Source organism: Panthera onca, chromosome B2 (genome assembly GCF_046562875.1).
Source record: "Panthera onca isolate mPanOnc1 chromosome B2, mPanOnc1 haplotype 2, whole genome shotgun sequence".
NCBI lineage: Eukaryota > Metazoa > Chordata > Mammalia > Carnivora > Felidae > Panthera > Panthera onca.
In genome coordinates this window covers 98,818,944-98,835,373 of record NC_138343.1, presented here as the reverse complement: position 1 = coordinate 98,835,373, position 16,430 = coordinate 98,818,944, and the positions used below count along the sequence as shown (strand labels likewise).

At 38.9% G+C, this 16,430-nt stretch overlaps 3 protein-coding genes across 8 annotated transcripts in view; 2 read left to right on the top strand and 1 right to left on the bottom strand.

The window, feature by feature from the left end:
• METTL24 (methyltransferase like 24) overlaps nucleotides 1-6,319 on the top strand; it is a 174,950-nt gene extending 168,631 nt beyond the window's left edge. The window contains exon 6 of the mRNA XM_060616381.3: nucleotides 5,672-6,319. Coding sequence (XP_060472364.3) covers nucleotides 5,672-5,698 — 27 coding nt within the window. The 3' untranslated portion in view covers nucleotides 5,699-6,319. The remainder of the gene's footprint in view (nucleotides 1-5,671) is intronic.
• CDC40 (cell division cycle 40) overlaps nucleotides 1-8,456 on the bottom strand; it is a 60,550-nt gene extending 52,094 nt beyond the window's left edge. The window contains exon 1 of the mRNA XM_078447207.1: nucleotides 8,153-8,456. Within this exon, the coding sequence (XP_078303333.1) occupies nucleotides 8,153-8,341 (189 nt within the window). The 5' untranslated portion in view covers nucleotides 8,342-8,456. The remainder of the gene's footprint in view (nucleotides 1-8,152) is intronic.
• A 674-nt stretch (nucleotides 8,457-9,130) lies between these two features.
• Nucleotides 9,131-16,430, top strand: part of WASF1 (WASP family member 1) — a 70,409-nt gene continuing 63,109 nt past the window's right edge. For 2 of the 6 annotated variants that reach the window (XM_060616370.3, XM_060616373.3), the window contains exon 1: nucleotides 9,131-9,348. The gene's annotated coding sequence lies outside the window, so the exon portion shown is untranslated. Of the gene's footprint in view, nucleotides 9,349-9,686; nucleotides 9,825-10,057; nucleotides 10,209-16,430 lie in introns of those variants that run through there. The other 4 variants (XM_060616371.3, XM_060616376.3, XM_060616375.3 and 1 more) reach the window with 4 other exon arrangements.

Genomic DNA, 16,430 nt, shown 5'->3' with positions numbered 1-16,430 from the left:
AACCTTAGAGGAGAAAGCAGGAAAAGACCTCTCTGACCTCAGCCGTAGCAATCTCTTACTCGGCACATCCCCAAAGGCAAGGGAATTAAAAGCAAAAGTGAATTACTGGGACCTTATGAAGATAAAAAGCTTCTGCACAGCAAAGGAAACAACCAACAAAACTAAAAGGCAACCAACGGAATGGGAAAAGATATTTGCAAATGACACATCGGACAAAGGGCTAGTATCCAAAATCTATAAAGAGCTCATCAAACTCCACACCCGAAAAACAAATAACCCAGTGAAGAAATGGGCAGAAAACATGAATAGACACTTCTCTAAAGAAGACATCCGGATGGCCAACAGGCACATGAAAAGATGTTCAACGTCGCTCCTTATCAGGGAAATACAAATCAAAACCACACTCAGATATCACCTCACGCCAGTCAGAGTGGCCAAAATGAAGAAATCAGGAGACTATAGATGCTGGAGAGGATGTGGAGAAACAGGAACCCTCTTGCACTGTTGGTGGGAATGCAAATTGGTGCAGCCACTCTGGAAAGCAGTGCGGAGGTTCCTCAGAAAATTAAAAATAGACCTACCCTATGACCCAGCAATAGCACTGCTAGGAATTTACCCAAGGGATACAGGAATACTGATGCATAGGGGCACCTGTACCCCAATGTTTATAGTGGCACTCTCAACAATAGCCAAATTATGGAAAGAGCCTAAATGTCCATCAACTGATGAATGGATAAAGAAATTGTGGTTTATATACACAATGGAATACTACGTGGCAATGAGAAAAAATGAAATATGGCCTTTTGTAGCAACATGGATGGAACTGGAGAGTGTGATGCTAAGTGAAATAAGCCATACAGAGAAAGACAGATACCATATGGTTTCACTCTTATGTGGATCCTGAGAAACATAACAGAAACCCATGGGGGAGGGGAAGGAAAAAAAAAAAAAAAGAGGCTAGAGTGGGAGAGAGCCAAAGCATAAGAGACTGTTAAAAACTGAGAACAAACTAAGGGTTGATGGGGGGTGGGAGGGAGGGCAGGGTGGGTGATGGGTATTGAGGAGGGCACCTTTTGGGATGAGCACTGGGTGTTGTATGGAAACCAATTTGACAGTAAATTTCATATATTAAAAAAATAAATAAATAAAATAAAAACAGAGCAGAACCAGACTTATAAATACAGAAAAGTGACCATTGCCAGTGGGAGGGGGAGTGGGAGATGTAGACTTCCAGTTATTGAAAAAACAAGTGATGGTAATAAAAGGTACAGTATAGGAAATATAGTCAACGGTACAGCAATAACGTTGTATCGCGCCGGATGGTAGCTAAACTTGTGGTAAGCATAGCATAATGTGTAGAGATATTGAATGACCATGTTGTACACCTAAAACTAATATGATGATGTTTTAACTCTGCTCCAAAATCTCAAAAAGTAAATGGCTGGTATCTCCAGGCAAGAGAGATTTTCTTCTCTCCTGGTTTGGGGCATACTATTTGAATTTTTCATAAAAATAGTTAAGTATATTTGATTAAAAATAAACTATCAGTAAAAAAAAAAATAAATAAATAAATAAATGTTAAAAAAAATTATAAAAAAAAAAGTAAAAAAAAAAAAATATATATATATATAAATAGGTCTCAGTCTGGTTCCTGCTAAAATTATAGAACAAATTGGACAACCCTCCAGAAAGTGAAGAGTTTAGTAATTATAACATTTGATTAGAAAAACTTGGACAATACCACAACCTTGTTTTAATACCCATGAGGAGTTCAATAATAATTAAGCATGCAATTAAGATTACCACAGAATTACAAAGGATTTCTATTCCATTTTAATTATCCATAAAAATTAAAGTACAGTGAGTGAAGGGCACCCTATGGGTCAAATAAGTTGAACAAGTTATCTTCTCTTGATTCAAAGAAATTTGAGAATAAAATGAAATCGTATTTACTTCTGAGTCCTTTTCACATTTTTTACTGTTGCACAAATAAGAATATAGATGTGAAAGCACTTTGTAAACTATAAAGCAGAACATAAGTATTAATCATTACTATGAACTATTTATCAATTTATAGTATAGGTTTTTTTCCCGAAAAAGTAGGAACGAGTAAACTTTCTAAGATGGAAGTTTAAGTGGATGTCATAAAAGAATAGAAATTCACATAAAGATATCCTTTGGGTTTGGCTGTTAACAAATGCAGAGGAAAAAGGTGATCTATTTGAAGCTTACGAGTATGAGTAAGATCACCCAAAAAGAAATTTTAAAATATGCTCAAAATTAGAGGCAGAATTTTCATTTTACTCGAGTTGGCTATGCCAAAGCAGGGAATGCATTGGGGAAAGGTAACATAGTCATGGACTGAAATGAGAGAATGCCAGATCTGCTTTTTTATTTTTTTAATTTTAAAGTCAATTAACAAGCAACTCTTGCAACCCAATAGGGCTCGTTACATGATTTCCAAAGTGCAAAAATCTGATAGTGCTGCATCGAAATACATTTTTAACCAGAAAATAATTGTTGTCACACACTGGAGAACACAAATATGTTTAACTGGAGTTCTAGAATAAGAGAAGAGCAGGACTAAAATAGTATGTGGAAATAAGAACTGAGAACTCTGCAGAAACACTGAAAGATCCACATTCCAAACCAATGAATTCCCAATTAAAGAAACTCTACAAATTCTGAGCAGGGCAAACAAAAAGATATCCACACCTGGGTGTCCCATAAGGAATCTAAAGACTGAAAGTACACCCCAAATAAAAGGGGGCAGAAGGTAAGGGTCTTAAAAGCAGTCCGAGGAAAAGAGAACAGCTACAATGACAGCTGACTTGTTATCAGTAACAGTGAAAATCAGAAAACAGAGTATTTTAAATATGTTGAGAGAAAAGAACTGTCAGCTAAGTAAATGAAACTTGGTGAAAAGACCCTTCAAGAAAGATGGTTAAATAAAAACATTTTAAAGACAAACGAAAACTGCAAGCTGTTGCCACCAGCTACCCCTCACTAAAGGACATCAAGTATGCACAATAAGCAGAAGGCAATCTCTTTGCATATGAGATACAGGAATCGGCATAAGTCACTGTCATCTTCTGAAATTTAAATATATATCAAAAAATACAGGACAATAATAGCTAAAGTAGGGGTAGTGGAATGTTAATAAAACTGCGGTGTTCTAAGTTTCTTGCACTGTTCAGTAAAAAGTAAAGATATTGATTAATTCAGATGTTTTAATTTCTAGGGGTAATCAAAGAGCAGAAATGAGGGCATAATTTACAAATGGGTACAGGGAAAAAAACCAGAATGATAAAAAAAATCAATCCAGAAGAACGGATGCCTAGCATATTAATTTTCTATCTTCTTTTCCATTACCTGTATTCAAGACTACACTTAAAAAAATATATTGCTGGGGCATCTGGGTGGCTCAGTTAGTTAAGTGTCTGACTCTTGGTTTCAGCTCAGGTCATGATCTCACAGTTTCATGGGTTTGAGCCCCCGTGTGGTGCTTGTACTGTCATCGGGGAGCCTGCTTGAGATTCTCGGTCTCCCTCTCTCTCTGCCCTACCCCCCCACAGGCGCTGTCTGTGTCTCTCAAAATAAATAAATAAACTTAAAAACAAATTATTGCTATGGCCGCACCTCACAACTTCTGGTGAGTATTATTTTCCTTATTATTCAGTTCAAAATATTTACTACTATTATTATTTTTGATTTAGGTCCATGGGCATATTTTGGTCCATGTATATGTGTGTGTATGTGTGTGTGTGTATCTTTATATAAAAGATACACACACACATATACATATACATATACACACACACACGTACGTATGTATCTTTTACAGGCAGGATCCACACCCAGCGTGAAGCCCAACAGGGGGCTTGAACTCACAACCCTGAGATCAAGACTTGAGCTGAGATCGAGTCAGATGCTTAATCTATTGAGCCACCCAGATGCCCCTTTGCTCAATATATGCTTTTTCTATCTTACTTTTGATCCTTCTGGAAATCTTAGCAAGCATGGCAAAAAAAAAAAAAAAAAAAAAGAGAGAGAGATTCAAAGAAGGAAAAAAATACTGTCGTATTTGCATCTGATAGGACCATAGGACTATGTAAGTAGTGAGATCAGTAAAAAAAAATTAAAATAAAAAATAATGCTATTTATGAATATATTGCATAAAAATATGACACACCTAGAAATACCTTCAGCAAAACTATGCGAGATACTTATGGAGAAAATTATAAACTTTGGAAGAAATTAAAAATCTAAAGAAAACCTAAACAAATAGAATATTGTCTCCAAATTGATCTGTGGTTCAATGTAATCAAACAAAACCCTACCTGGGTGTTAGTAAAACTCTACAAATCAATTCTAAACTGTATTTAGAATTACAGGGGCCAAGAATAGCCATGACATTCTTGAATAACTACAACAAAAAGGGGTTAGAGGAATAGCCTCACCAGAGATCAAGCCATATTATTAAAAATGTTCACACCATACACAATAATCTCCTACAAGTCAAAAGACAACCCAATCACTTCAAAAAAGAAAAAAAAGTCTAATTACCAATAACATATATGAAAAGATATTCAATCTCATTAGTGTTCAGGGAAATGGATTAAAAACACTGAGTACATTTATAATCTTGTCAAAATGCTTGCGATTCGTCACAATAGTTAGTCAAATACAGATGATCATATCTGCATGCTTCACATCTCCTCCCTTGGTCATTTCTCTATCATTACATTTACTATGTGTAAGGTTTTGTTTGTTTTGCATGTAAGTGTTGGTTCACAAACAAATGATAATTAATGTCCCTTATTCTCTCATCATAGAACCTTCATCAACTGGAGGGGTCTAGCCCCAGTTGTGTGCTCTGCTTCTAATGGACCTCTGGTGCCTTATGCGACCTCTCTTCCCGGATTATTTTACTTCACACTTGAGGTGATTGAACTAAGTGAGTTCTAGAGACATTCCATCACCCCCACCCAATAAGTGTACATTGATTCTCGATGTACATGCTTTCTCAAGACTTTCTTTTTCACTTACTCTTTCATTCATTCTCTCACCAAATATATTTCCCTTAATCTTGTATACTAGGCATAGGAGACATGAAAATAGACACAACCATGTCTGGTCCCTAGGGTCTGACAATAGTCCAGGGTAAAGAAAAAGTGAACAAGTCACAGCAATGCAACAAGTGCTACGACTGAGGTACAAAGGGAGCTGCCTGGACAGAGGAGGGAACATGTGCACTGAGACTGAAGGACAGAATTTGGAGGTGGAGGGAGCACAAGGCATGAGGAAAGAGATTTCCAAGCAGAGAGACTTGTATGGCCAAAAAAATCTAGAGAGGAAAAAAAAAAAAAAGGCTTTTGGGGCTTTATAGAGAGTTCAGCATGGGAAAATGGCAGGCCTCATGTTACACAGGAACTTGGAAATTATCCAGTAGCAACATGGTATCTTTGGGCAGAGAAGTGATACAACACTGGAATTTAGAAAGATGACTCTGGGCACACTGTGAAGGAAAGAATGGGCTATGGAACTAGGAAACAAGAAGGAAAAAGTAGAAAGACCAGTTAGAGGGTTATTATAATTGTCTTGCATTACATAGAAATGATAAGAATCTGAAATAAAATATTTGACAACTGTCATTGTGTCACAATGATAGGACCCACCACCCAAGAGTAGCGGTTGAAAGAGAAAGGAACATCAAGAATGACTCCTGGGAGAAGTAAAGAAGATATAAAGTAAGGCTGTATCAGTGAAAGTGGAGAGGAAGAAATTAATTTGAGGAACGTTACAACTGTCTGAAGGACAAGCTTCAGGGGCTGAGGAAGAAGGAAAAGGAAGACGCTTCTGTTTTTGGCTTGGACTAATACGGGGGTTGGGAGATCATTAACCAAAATGGGAAAAACAGGTGAGGTGGATCTTGAGGGGGAAGAAAAATTGTTAATTTTTCAGCACATTGGATTGGAGGTGCCTGAGTACCATCCTGAGTGAGAAGTGTAACAGTTCTGGAGCTAGCAAAGAGGTCAGAATTGGAAATAATAAGGACGGTGTGTCTGACACTATTATAAGTGCTTAATGTGCTTTGTGACAAGCCTATCTTCGAGACAGGTATTAGTGTCATCCCGACTTTACAGATAAGAAAAAACCCTAGGCACAGAGCACTTAAAGTAACTTATCCAAGTTACTTATCCAAGTTACCCAAGGTCACCATTTGGGTAAGTGCTGTAGGCAGGATTTGAATCCTGATAGTCTTGATTCCAGAGCCTTTGTGAACCACTTCACAGTGTTCACCTGGGAGTCATCAGAAGCACAGACTCAAGTTGAAGGCATGAGAGAGTATGAGGCGTGCAAGGGGGACTAAGGGCCGGGTCCCAGGAAACCCCAATGTACAAGGGAGGACAGAAGAACAGGGGATCAGAAGACTGAGGATGGCCTTATGGAAGCCAGAGGGAAAGCAACTTCCGGGAAACAAGAATAATGTCACTTGATGCAGATATTCAAGTCAGACAGCAGAACTTGACACGTTCTCACCTTTCTCAGGGAGAGTAGGTAGTTTCCCAAGAGGCCAGGGCTAGGTTGCACTGGCTTGAGGAGAAAATGAGATGAAGTGAGAGCTCGAAAAAGTTAAGCTGTGAAAAGAATGAGGACTCAGGAGGTTGTTGGAGTGATACAAGTTTGGGGAGTTTGTTTGGTTATAAAGATAGGATTCTAAGCATTCTTTCATACCACTTGATTAATAAAAAGTAAAATTCGTGAAAGTTTGCAAAAGACTTAAAATTATAACACTAGACTTGGGAACATCTTTTTCTTGGTTTGATTTTCTTTTTTTTTTTATTGAAGTATAATTAGCATACAATGTTATATTATTTTCTGGTATACAACAAATTGTTTTGACAATTGTATAGGAAACATCTTACATGCAAAGCAGTTTTTGTACACTGCCTCCCACCAGCACATCTTGAGCTTCTGGTCACCCCCATCAGGCTCTACTGGGCCTATATTACCAATTGGCGGGTGTTTTTCTCTGGTTCTAGACATGCCAACCTTTCCTCAGATCTTCAAACACACTAAGCTCCTTGTCATCTCAAAACTTGTTTTCTTTCCTTTAACTTTCTTAAAAAGTTTCCTTTGTCTGGAAACTCTTGCCTTATCTTGCACATGGCTGGCTTCTTCTTCTTCAAAGCTGCTTTTACAGAGACTTCCCTGACCAATCTATGGAAGTCATACTCCTACTTAATTCTCTATCACGGAACTTTTTTTTTTTTTTTTTTTTTTCATTCATAGTACTCAATCGAATCTGCAACCGCTTTACTTGCTCACATTTCATTGGCTGTCTCTTCCACTAGCATGTATGCATCATGATGGCAAAGATGTCTGGCTCCTTGGCCTCTGTGTCTTCAGCCCCTAGAGTAGTTCCTGGCAAACAACACGTCTTCCGTAAATATTAGTTGAATGAGCTATACAATCCGTTTTCTCCCTCTATCACCCTCCTCAACTGGGATCAGCACGCTGTTTCTTAAACCGAAGGCCTTTTCTCGCTTTACTGACATATATAATCACAAGGGCTAAACTAACATTATTGCACTTTTATTAGATACCAGAGTCTGCGCTATAAGCTACATTTGTATCATTTCACTTACATAAAACTCTCATACAGATACATACTTTAAAAATAATCTCTATTGCACAGGTAATGAAACACAGGAGGTTGTATAACTTCCCGAAGTTCGCAGAAGTGGTGGAGCCGTAACCAGAATCTAGTTCTAACTTCAAAACAAACCAAGGCGGGGACACTGCTCTCTTCAAGTCAGAGTACATAGTCTGGTTTGGGAAGTGTCTGTTTTACACCTGCTCTACACAGGCCACATCCTAATCATAATAAATTAAAGTTTCACCACCTCCCCCTCGCCCTTCCCACTGGCTCGATGGAGGGAGAAGACAGCGGGGAGCAGTGGTGCACTGTCCTGAACTTTCAAGTCCCGGCTTCTCCCAAGGAAGATGCATGTAAGGAGAAGAGACCCGAGCGTTAGCAACTTGTATCTCAGCACTGAGGCAGCGGTAACCCGGGGCCTAACAAGCGACTGCCGGATTTTGGAGCAGAGGCAAAGTCCCGCACTGCATCAGTGGCCACAGCGCTTACCTTAACTGCCACCTCCGGAGCCGAGTCCACCGCCACTGCCAGAGACGGCTTGGCCGAAGCTGATTTAGTCAAGTGCATGAGGGAGTCGGAAGCTGGCAGCGAACACCGCCCACCCTCACTGTCCGAGTCCGATTCGGACCCTGAACCCGAACCATAGGACGCAGCCAAAGATGCAATCGCAGCCGACATGACTGCAACCGATCCTCTGCGGAGACCAGGCCCCGGCGGAAGAAGAGGCTTCCAGGTCCTGACAGATTAGCATGACACACATTACTTACTTCCTTTGCTAAGAGTTCATTTACGACGTCTTTAAGCTATAATCAATTAGTATTTGAATAAATATAAGAGAACGCAGAATACGAAAATGTTTATCTAGGGAAGTAGAGAGAATTGTGATACCTTATAACTTTCAGGACCTATTCGGCTGGATTGAAGACTACGAGTTCCGAAATACCCTGAGGTCACGAGGTCCAACACTCCCGGCGTTCAGCGCGGCGGGAAGTGGAAGAGGCATAATGGGAAGTGTAGTTTAGTGCGAGGGGCGGGGCGAACTGGGCAGGCCTCTCTTTGACCACGCCCCTGAACGGATGGTTCATTCAATTGGCTATCATCTTCCCTCACTCCCAGGCCAAGCACTGTTCTCTCAGTCCCCTTCCCCCAAATTGGAGATTGGGCAATACCATACAGCCTCAGGAAATGGGGGGGAGAGCCGTATTCATTCCCTCTGTTGGGTGAGTGGGCGGAGGCTGAGTTTTCCACCACGGCTGCACCTGGGCTCTGGGAGCTGAAGAGGAAAGTGAGAATCTTAAATTGGAAGACCTTGAGTGGTGGAGAACAGCTCCTGATGGGAAGGATGGGAGATTAGGTGGCGAGGTCCAGCGATTCCCCCTGCTTCAGGAGCGGATCTCCGCGCCCAGTTGTGGAGCGTCGCGCGCGGGGAGGGGGCGGGTGGGGGGCGGCGGCGGCTCGCGGTGTTGTTCGCTCGCGCGTCGAGCACACGGTGGGTCCGGCGACCGGCGGGCGCCGCAGGCGGCGTTCCCAATAGCCCGGTGCCTGGGCCGCTGCCCGGAGCGGATTCCACTCCGGAGCCTGTCGCTCCTGGAGGCTCTAGGTGGAGTCCCGGGAGCTGAAGGGGACCGGCGGCCGCCGCCGAAGCATGAAGAAGGGGTAAGGCAGGAGCCCCCCATGATTTCACGGTGAGCGCGAGTCTCTCAGGAATTGTTTTTTGGTGGGGACAGGGTGCTGGGAGAGGAACTCTTTCTCACTGGCCAGAACGGATGGAGGTGTGTGTGGCGCTCTTGCCCGGCAAAGGTGACGGGGATGGGCGCGCCTCCCCCGCGCCGGCCCCCACCCCCATTCGCGGGTTTCCAGAGCTCTGGCCGCCCACCCGCCTGCCGGGCTGGGTGCCGAGGCAGACGGCTGGCCGGCGCGCCTGGGTCTCGGTTGCAGGGACCGCCCGATGCTGCTCTAGGCGGGGAGACTGCGGGTCTCACCTGGGGTGCCACCGCCTGAGCGTCCCTGCCCCGTCGGCCACCCCCATGCCGCCTCGCTCTGGGGGCGGCTGCAGCGCCCGCTGGCAGCGAAGCCTCCGCTCGCGCTACGTGCGGGAGGCTCCGTAAAGCCGGCTTGTGTGCGTGTTTGCGCCGCGCGTCTTTATATTACAGCCATAAAGGTAAAGCGAGTGCGGGGATCCCTTTCTTCCCCCGAAGGGAGGTGGGGGGGGGGGGGGCGAAGCGGGGCGGTCGCCTCTGATGCCTGGTAATGGGGGAGTGCCTCGGGCAGAGTTAGGGAGCCGCTTACTCAGCTCCGTTGTCGGCAGGACTCGCCCATTGTGCCACCCAGATAATTATTCAACTCTGCAGCATCCATTGCACCTTTCCCATTTTTCTTTTCCCCTTGCTACAGCATGCCCCCTAGCTTCGGTACTCTGACGCCTTCTCTTGCTTGCACTTGGCGGATGAGGAACTGGAATAATGATGAAAAGAAAGCACATCTGACCTGAACATTCACAACCTGTCCTAGAGCCGATTAATTAACTAATCCCCAGCTAGACTAGGTACTTTAATACGACTCAATCTAATCCTATTCTTTTCTGTATAACGTGTGCTTTGGATTATGATTTAATTTTTTCTTTGGTGTTAGATTCACCTATTAGTTAAGTCTTATTTTTTTGTCCGGTAATTTATTGGTTATTCAACCCGTCTAATGTTCCTAAATTTAACATATGTGATAGGTAACTTTCATCTTTCTAATTGTTGATAGCACTGTATCATAATTACAAATGCAGTCTGTCTTTGAACTCTCAGGAACAGTTTTTTCCGTATCTAAGTTTCTGTTAGGAAAGTATTTTTATTTATGGCGGATATTTGAATAAAGTACTCATTCAAGTTTTGAATGAGAAAAGTTTTGTATTTCTTTATTTTTCAGTAATGGAATATTTTACTGGTAATCATAGCCTTCAGTTGAATGAAAGGAAGCATCTAATATTTTAGGTGGGGTTTTAACTGCCATAATGAGCATTCGCTAATTTCTCTAAATTTTTTTTTCAGTCTTTGCCATATTATGTATTAATTGTTAAGAATTTTTCTCATTTTTTTCGAACTTCTTTCTACAAGGATGGGCAGGCTCCAATTTTGCATGATCTACCTGAAAGATGAAATATTTTTTGAAAACAGAAGAAACAACTGTTGGTTACTTGATTATTATGTTAAAAACTGTTTGCCTTTCATTACTTAAAAATAAATGATTCACTACCAAAAATAAGTGTTCCTTTTTTTTTTTTTTTTTGTAATCCTCCCCTTCCAGCTTTTCTCCTTTAAGCTTGTTGCCATAACCCTCTTGATAAAACAATTGCATATAGGCATTGCAGAGGCAATTGATTTAAGGTACAGTAATTGTTTTATGTCCTTTGGAAGTGGCGCACATATAATATAACTTGATGGTGTAGGATCAGTTGCTTGGTTAGAAAATGACCTTGCAATCTACAAAATGGACACCTCTGTGCCTTGGTTTCCTTATATGCAAATGGTGGAAATACTTATTTATGCCACTGAGTAGTATGCATAAATTCAGTAAAGATGTTTTCATAATGCTTTTAAAGAAAATTTAAATATTTTAGCTGATGGATGATGAAAATATTTCAGTGTAAAACACAAGGAAAAAAACGTCAGGATATTCCATGGCATGTCAGAATGGCTGATTTACATTGAATTTTGCTTTGGAGATGTATGGCTCTAAATTGAAAAATGTTTCTCATCCATCAAAAATTTTTAATAATTGTAAATTTAATAGACATTATAGTTAGTACCTATATATAGTTATAAATGTAAGTATCATTTATATTGATAAAAGTTATACGACTTGGTAATAAACAAATACAATCTTGAATTAAGTTTGTAAAAAAAATTTTACAAAAAACGTTAAGGCCCTTTTTATTGAAAAATTTGCAGATAACATGATCCATAGTACATAGTTGTGATCATTTGTAAGGTATGATATAGAGTTTTATTATTCAGGCTTGTAAATAAACACATATTCAGACATAATGTAATAATCTATAATATTACATTTAATTATACATTTTGCTTTATTTTCAGAATAGGTTAAGCTATCCATTTCCAAGTGTTTGGTTTTCATTATGAAAGAAATGGTATTAGGTTTTGATTTCCTTATTGGAGTATTATTAACTCAGTTTATTTTTATAGTGAAAGCTACTATGAGAATATTATGTTATTAAGACTTCTACCAAAGTTGTATTTTACCAGAGCTTTGTGGGGAAACTTCATATAGATGATAAGTTTGTTGAAATGTCTTTAAAATTACTATTGTATAGTTTGTTTTTTTTTGAGAATGAATTTGATTACATTTTTAATGTTTTCTCAAATGACCAACTTAAAATTCAGCTGTCATTGTCTCTTGGGTAAATACAGTTAATTAAAGGTTCTTCTAAGTTCCTTGAAGACAGGAACTAAGCTAATGTTTATTGTCACAAATCCAAAATTGCTAGCATAGGGTTTAGCAAATAGTAGAGACTTGTTTTTGTCGTTGCTGGACAAATAAAATGAATGAGTGAAGGGTATCCATTGATATAATATACTGAGTAGAAATTTTTAAAAATAGATTTATCAAACAAATTTTAACTCATGAAACATAGTTTTATCTCAGGAGAAAAGACAAAATGTTTTGAAAGTGCTTTGAACTTTATCTGTTCAAATAGAATTCCTTTACCCACACATTTTTGGAAAGAGCACTAAATACTGCATAATATATATGAGGTCAACCTTTCATTTATAAAATGATTAATTTTCTTACCTCTTATAGGTCACTACATGAAAAAGTACAGTAAAGGTTTTTTGTTGTTGTTTTCCTAAATTAGATGAGTATAGAAATGTGTTTGATTCTTTTTTACTTCAGTTTTTTAGTGAAATATTATTTAAAAAGATGTAAGTAAATTACAGCCTGTGCTAAATGTGCCTGAATACTGAGTTTTAAAAATAAATGACTTCTGAGGTGGAGTTTTTTTATAACGTAAAGAGTCTTGTATTTTTAACTTATCATATTTAGTTTATAATTTTCAGTCTTTGTGTATTGCTGGTTCCTAATTTAGCAGGAGATCTATATTTTAAAACTTGGAAAAATGGTTTAGAACTTGGAACTTTCTCAAAAACAGTATGCTTAGTGGTTAGATTCACAGACAGCCTACCAAATTCAACCCATAATATACTTAGATTATAAGATTAGGCTAATAATACCAGAGAATTAAAGAATATTAATAATAATTAGGATAAATACTATATCGAAAATACCTACACTATGTACAATAATTTTTCTTTGGGAATTTTCCTCGAAATGCTAGGAATACATTTCTCTTGTGTTAGACATGACAACATTATTAGGAACTTGTCCTCTAACATCCACTGGATGTGAAGAAGAGGATCTTCCTCAGTTCAGTGAGCCTTAACATTATATGGGGCAAGAGGTGAGAGAATGAGAGAAATTAGAAGGAGCTAGGGTCTTCTATGTGACGTTTGACAAGTCATTTTACCTTTCAGGGTCTTTGGTTTTCTCTGTTATAAAAGGAGAAGGTTGACATAGACCTCTCTGAGATGCCTTTCAGTTACAAATAAAATTCAAAGGCACTTCAATGCTCAGTGTAACCACTTTTTTCTGAGAGTTCATTTTTCCTTTCTAATGTTCCTGCTTTATATACCTTCTCTCATGGAATTTCTTCTTTCTAGATCTACCTCTGAAAAGATTATAGTCTTTTTTTTATCATCTAAAATTTTTTTTTTTCATTTATTTATTTTTGAGAGACAGAGAGAGCACAAGTGGGGAGGGGCAGGGAGAGAAGGAGACAGAAATCCAAAGCAGGCTCCAGGCTCTGAGCTGTCAGCAGAGAGCCCGACGTGGGGCTCGAACTCACAAACTGAGATCATGACCTGAGCCAAAGTCAGACGCTTAACCTACTGAGCCACCTAAGCGCCCCTGAAAAGATTATAGTCTTAATCTTCTTCTGTCATGCCTATTCTTGGAAGCAAGACTTTTTAGGTTTTTAAAGGAGTTTTTTGTAATGTTTGTTATTTTGTCTGCTTTTATTTTTATTCTACTTTATTTTTTTAACTCCTAGCACCACCAAGAAACAGAATTAAGATGATTTGGTTTGTTCTTTTGTTTTTTACTGACAGTGTTTAAGAAAAGTCAAGGTAGATTTTATTTAAACTTGGGAGAATGATCATATCCAGTGAATCTCCAGAGAAATTTTTTTAATAAGGAAAATTATTGGAACTAAGGTTTTGGAGTGGGTTTATGAAGGTAAAATGATGGAATATGACCTGGGAGTAGGGTTGTCAAACAGATATGTTTGGGATATCTTGCATTTTTATTTGCTAAATCTTTCAGTCTTACTTTGGGTGCTCTAGAACTTTGGGCATGGCAGGAGCAGAGGTATGGTATGGTTGGAAGCAGAGTGAAAAATAGAGTTTATGAATTCCTTGAGAACAGAAGCAGTTTCGTTGTTTTGGTTGGTTGTTTTGCTTTGCTTCATTTTTGTGTTTCCAGAATTAATTCTTTAAGTTACATGGATATTTGAGTGGATACAGTTAATACAAAGATTAGCAGGTAAGTGATTCTCTTAGGTGGAAAGATCAGGATGCTGTGAGAAAAAAAAAAAAAAAAATATATATATATATATAAAATATAATATATATATAAAAAATATATAAAAAATATATAAAAAATATATATATATATATATAAAACATGTTTTCCCATGTGGAAAAAATTGATATTACATGCTTGCTATATATGCAAGTCACTGTATAGCTACTGTTATATTTATTATTTTACTTAATATCATAGTTCTATTAGAATTTAATGGAGGAAGAAGGTTAATGGAAATAAACAAGTGGTTTATTCTGCTCAGCAGAAACACAGGTTCTCTTCCCTTTCCTCAGTAAGTTACTCTGGAGCAGCCATTCTAGTAACTTGGGAACAGTAATTCTGCCTGCCTGCTACTCTTCCCCTCGTCTGTAATTGGTCAGTCTACTGGTGATACCACTTGTCCCATGCTAAACCAATTATTCACTCAGCACATAATATTGAAGACCAAGTAGGTGCTAAAAGTATACCATAGAGAGCAAAACAGGTCTCAGGTCTCTTAGAGGTAACAGTATGGTTAGACAGATAATGAACAAATACACATATCTGTAATTAGAAATTGTGGCGAGTGCTGTAAAGGAAAAGAACAGGGGACCTGATTTACCTTGGGAGTCAGGGAGGGTTCTTTAAGGAAAAATTAGTGGAAGTTAGCTATGAGAAAAAGGAAAAGATGCCAAGAATACATGTTAAAAAATTTGGAGGTAGGAAAGAGCTTGGTAGGTTCAACTAAGAACTTAGAAAAGGCCAGAGTAGATAAAGCTCAACTATATAGTGAAAAAGAGGGATTGTGGCTTAATGTACAGTTGTAAAGGTAAATAGGACTCAGACCATGTAAAGCCTGCTTAAATTAAGTCTTGTTTCAGTTAGAGCTCTGGATTTTAAGTGTATTGGGGAAAGCCATGAAGGGTTTTAATCAGGTTAACAACTGGACTGGATCTGTCTTTTAAAAAGATCACTCTGGGAGATCAGTCACAATCCTGCCCGTTTTTGTTGGTGCAGTTCTAGACACCTTCACTAAGCCAGGACAGTCAGAGCTTTTCCTGAGTTCTAAGTGCCCAGAGGTTTGAATAATTTGTTTTTTCTCCAGTGGCTGAAACTATAAGACATAAAACCCAGGAACTGTTAATGGTGTTGTTTCTTGTCATATGAACTAAATAAACAGAATGGGAGAAGCAGATGCACAGAGTCCCCACTGTATTCACCTATCTTTGTCCATGGTCCTGAGATTGGGTTCCAAGAGACACCTGAGTGTAATAATAATAAAAATCTTTGTAATAAGTTGTCCATTTTTTCCCATAAACTAGTTGGAATTGTATTTCTGGTACTTGGCAGCCAACCACCCAAGACCCATCATAGATTAATATGTACAAGGTCACATGTCTAATAAAAATGTTAGAGGTAGAATTTGAACACAGATTTTAAAATCCCTTTTTTCCTACTACCCTGTGCTGGTAAAGTGCTACATATTAAACTAATGGTTCTGACGGAATTCTAAGGAGGTGGAAGTTGGATGTGGTTGACACCTGTTAGGTGATGATGGCAAGCAGTGTTTTATTTTGGGTATGTTTGACAATGGTACAGTTTCCTGCCATTTTTTCATCTTGAGTAACTGTTAATCAAGTCTACTGTAATAAGTTAATGTTTCCATACTGAAATTCATTTGAAAAGAAAAAGAAGAGGCACCTGGGTGGCTCAGTTGGTTAGCGTTAGACTTTTGTGGTTTGGGCTCAGGTCATGATCTCACAGTTCATGAGTTCAAGCTCTGTCAGTGCAGAGCTTACTTGGGATTCTCTCTCTCTCTGGGATTCTCTCTCTCCCTCTCTCTTTCTGCCCCTCCTCCCATCAAAATAAATTTAAAAAAAAACTTTAAAGAAAAAGCTTGCATGTCAGGGCATAGATTAACTTATTTGATTTTTCTACCAAAAATGTGAAGTCTGTCAGTTTTTCACGTTATGCTATGAAAGTAAGCTTTTTTGTGTTCCACTCTTTATTTAGACTCTGTTGTCTTCTATGTGTCTTATATATCTTTTTGGGCCAGGATAAATTTTGTAACATACATGTGCTAGAGATGATGTCAGAAAATTGTAGAAAGGTTAAGGAAAAGAGAACAGAAGAAGCATTT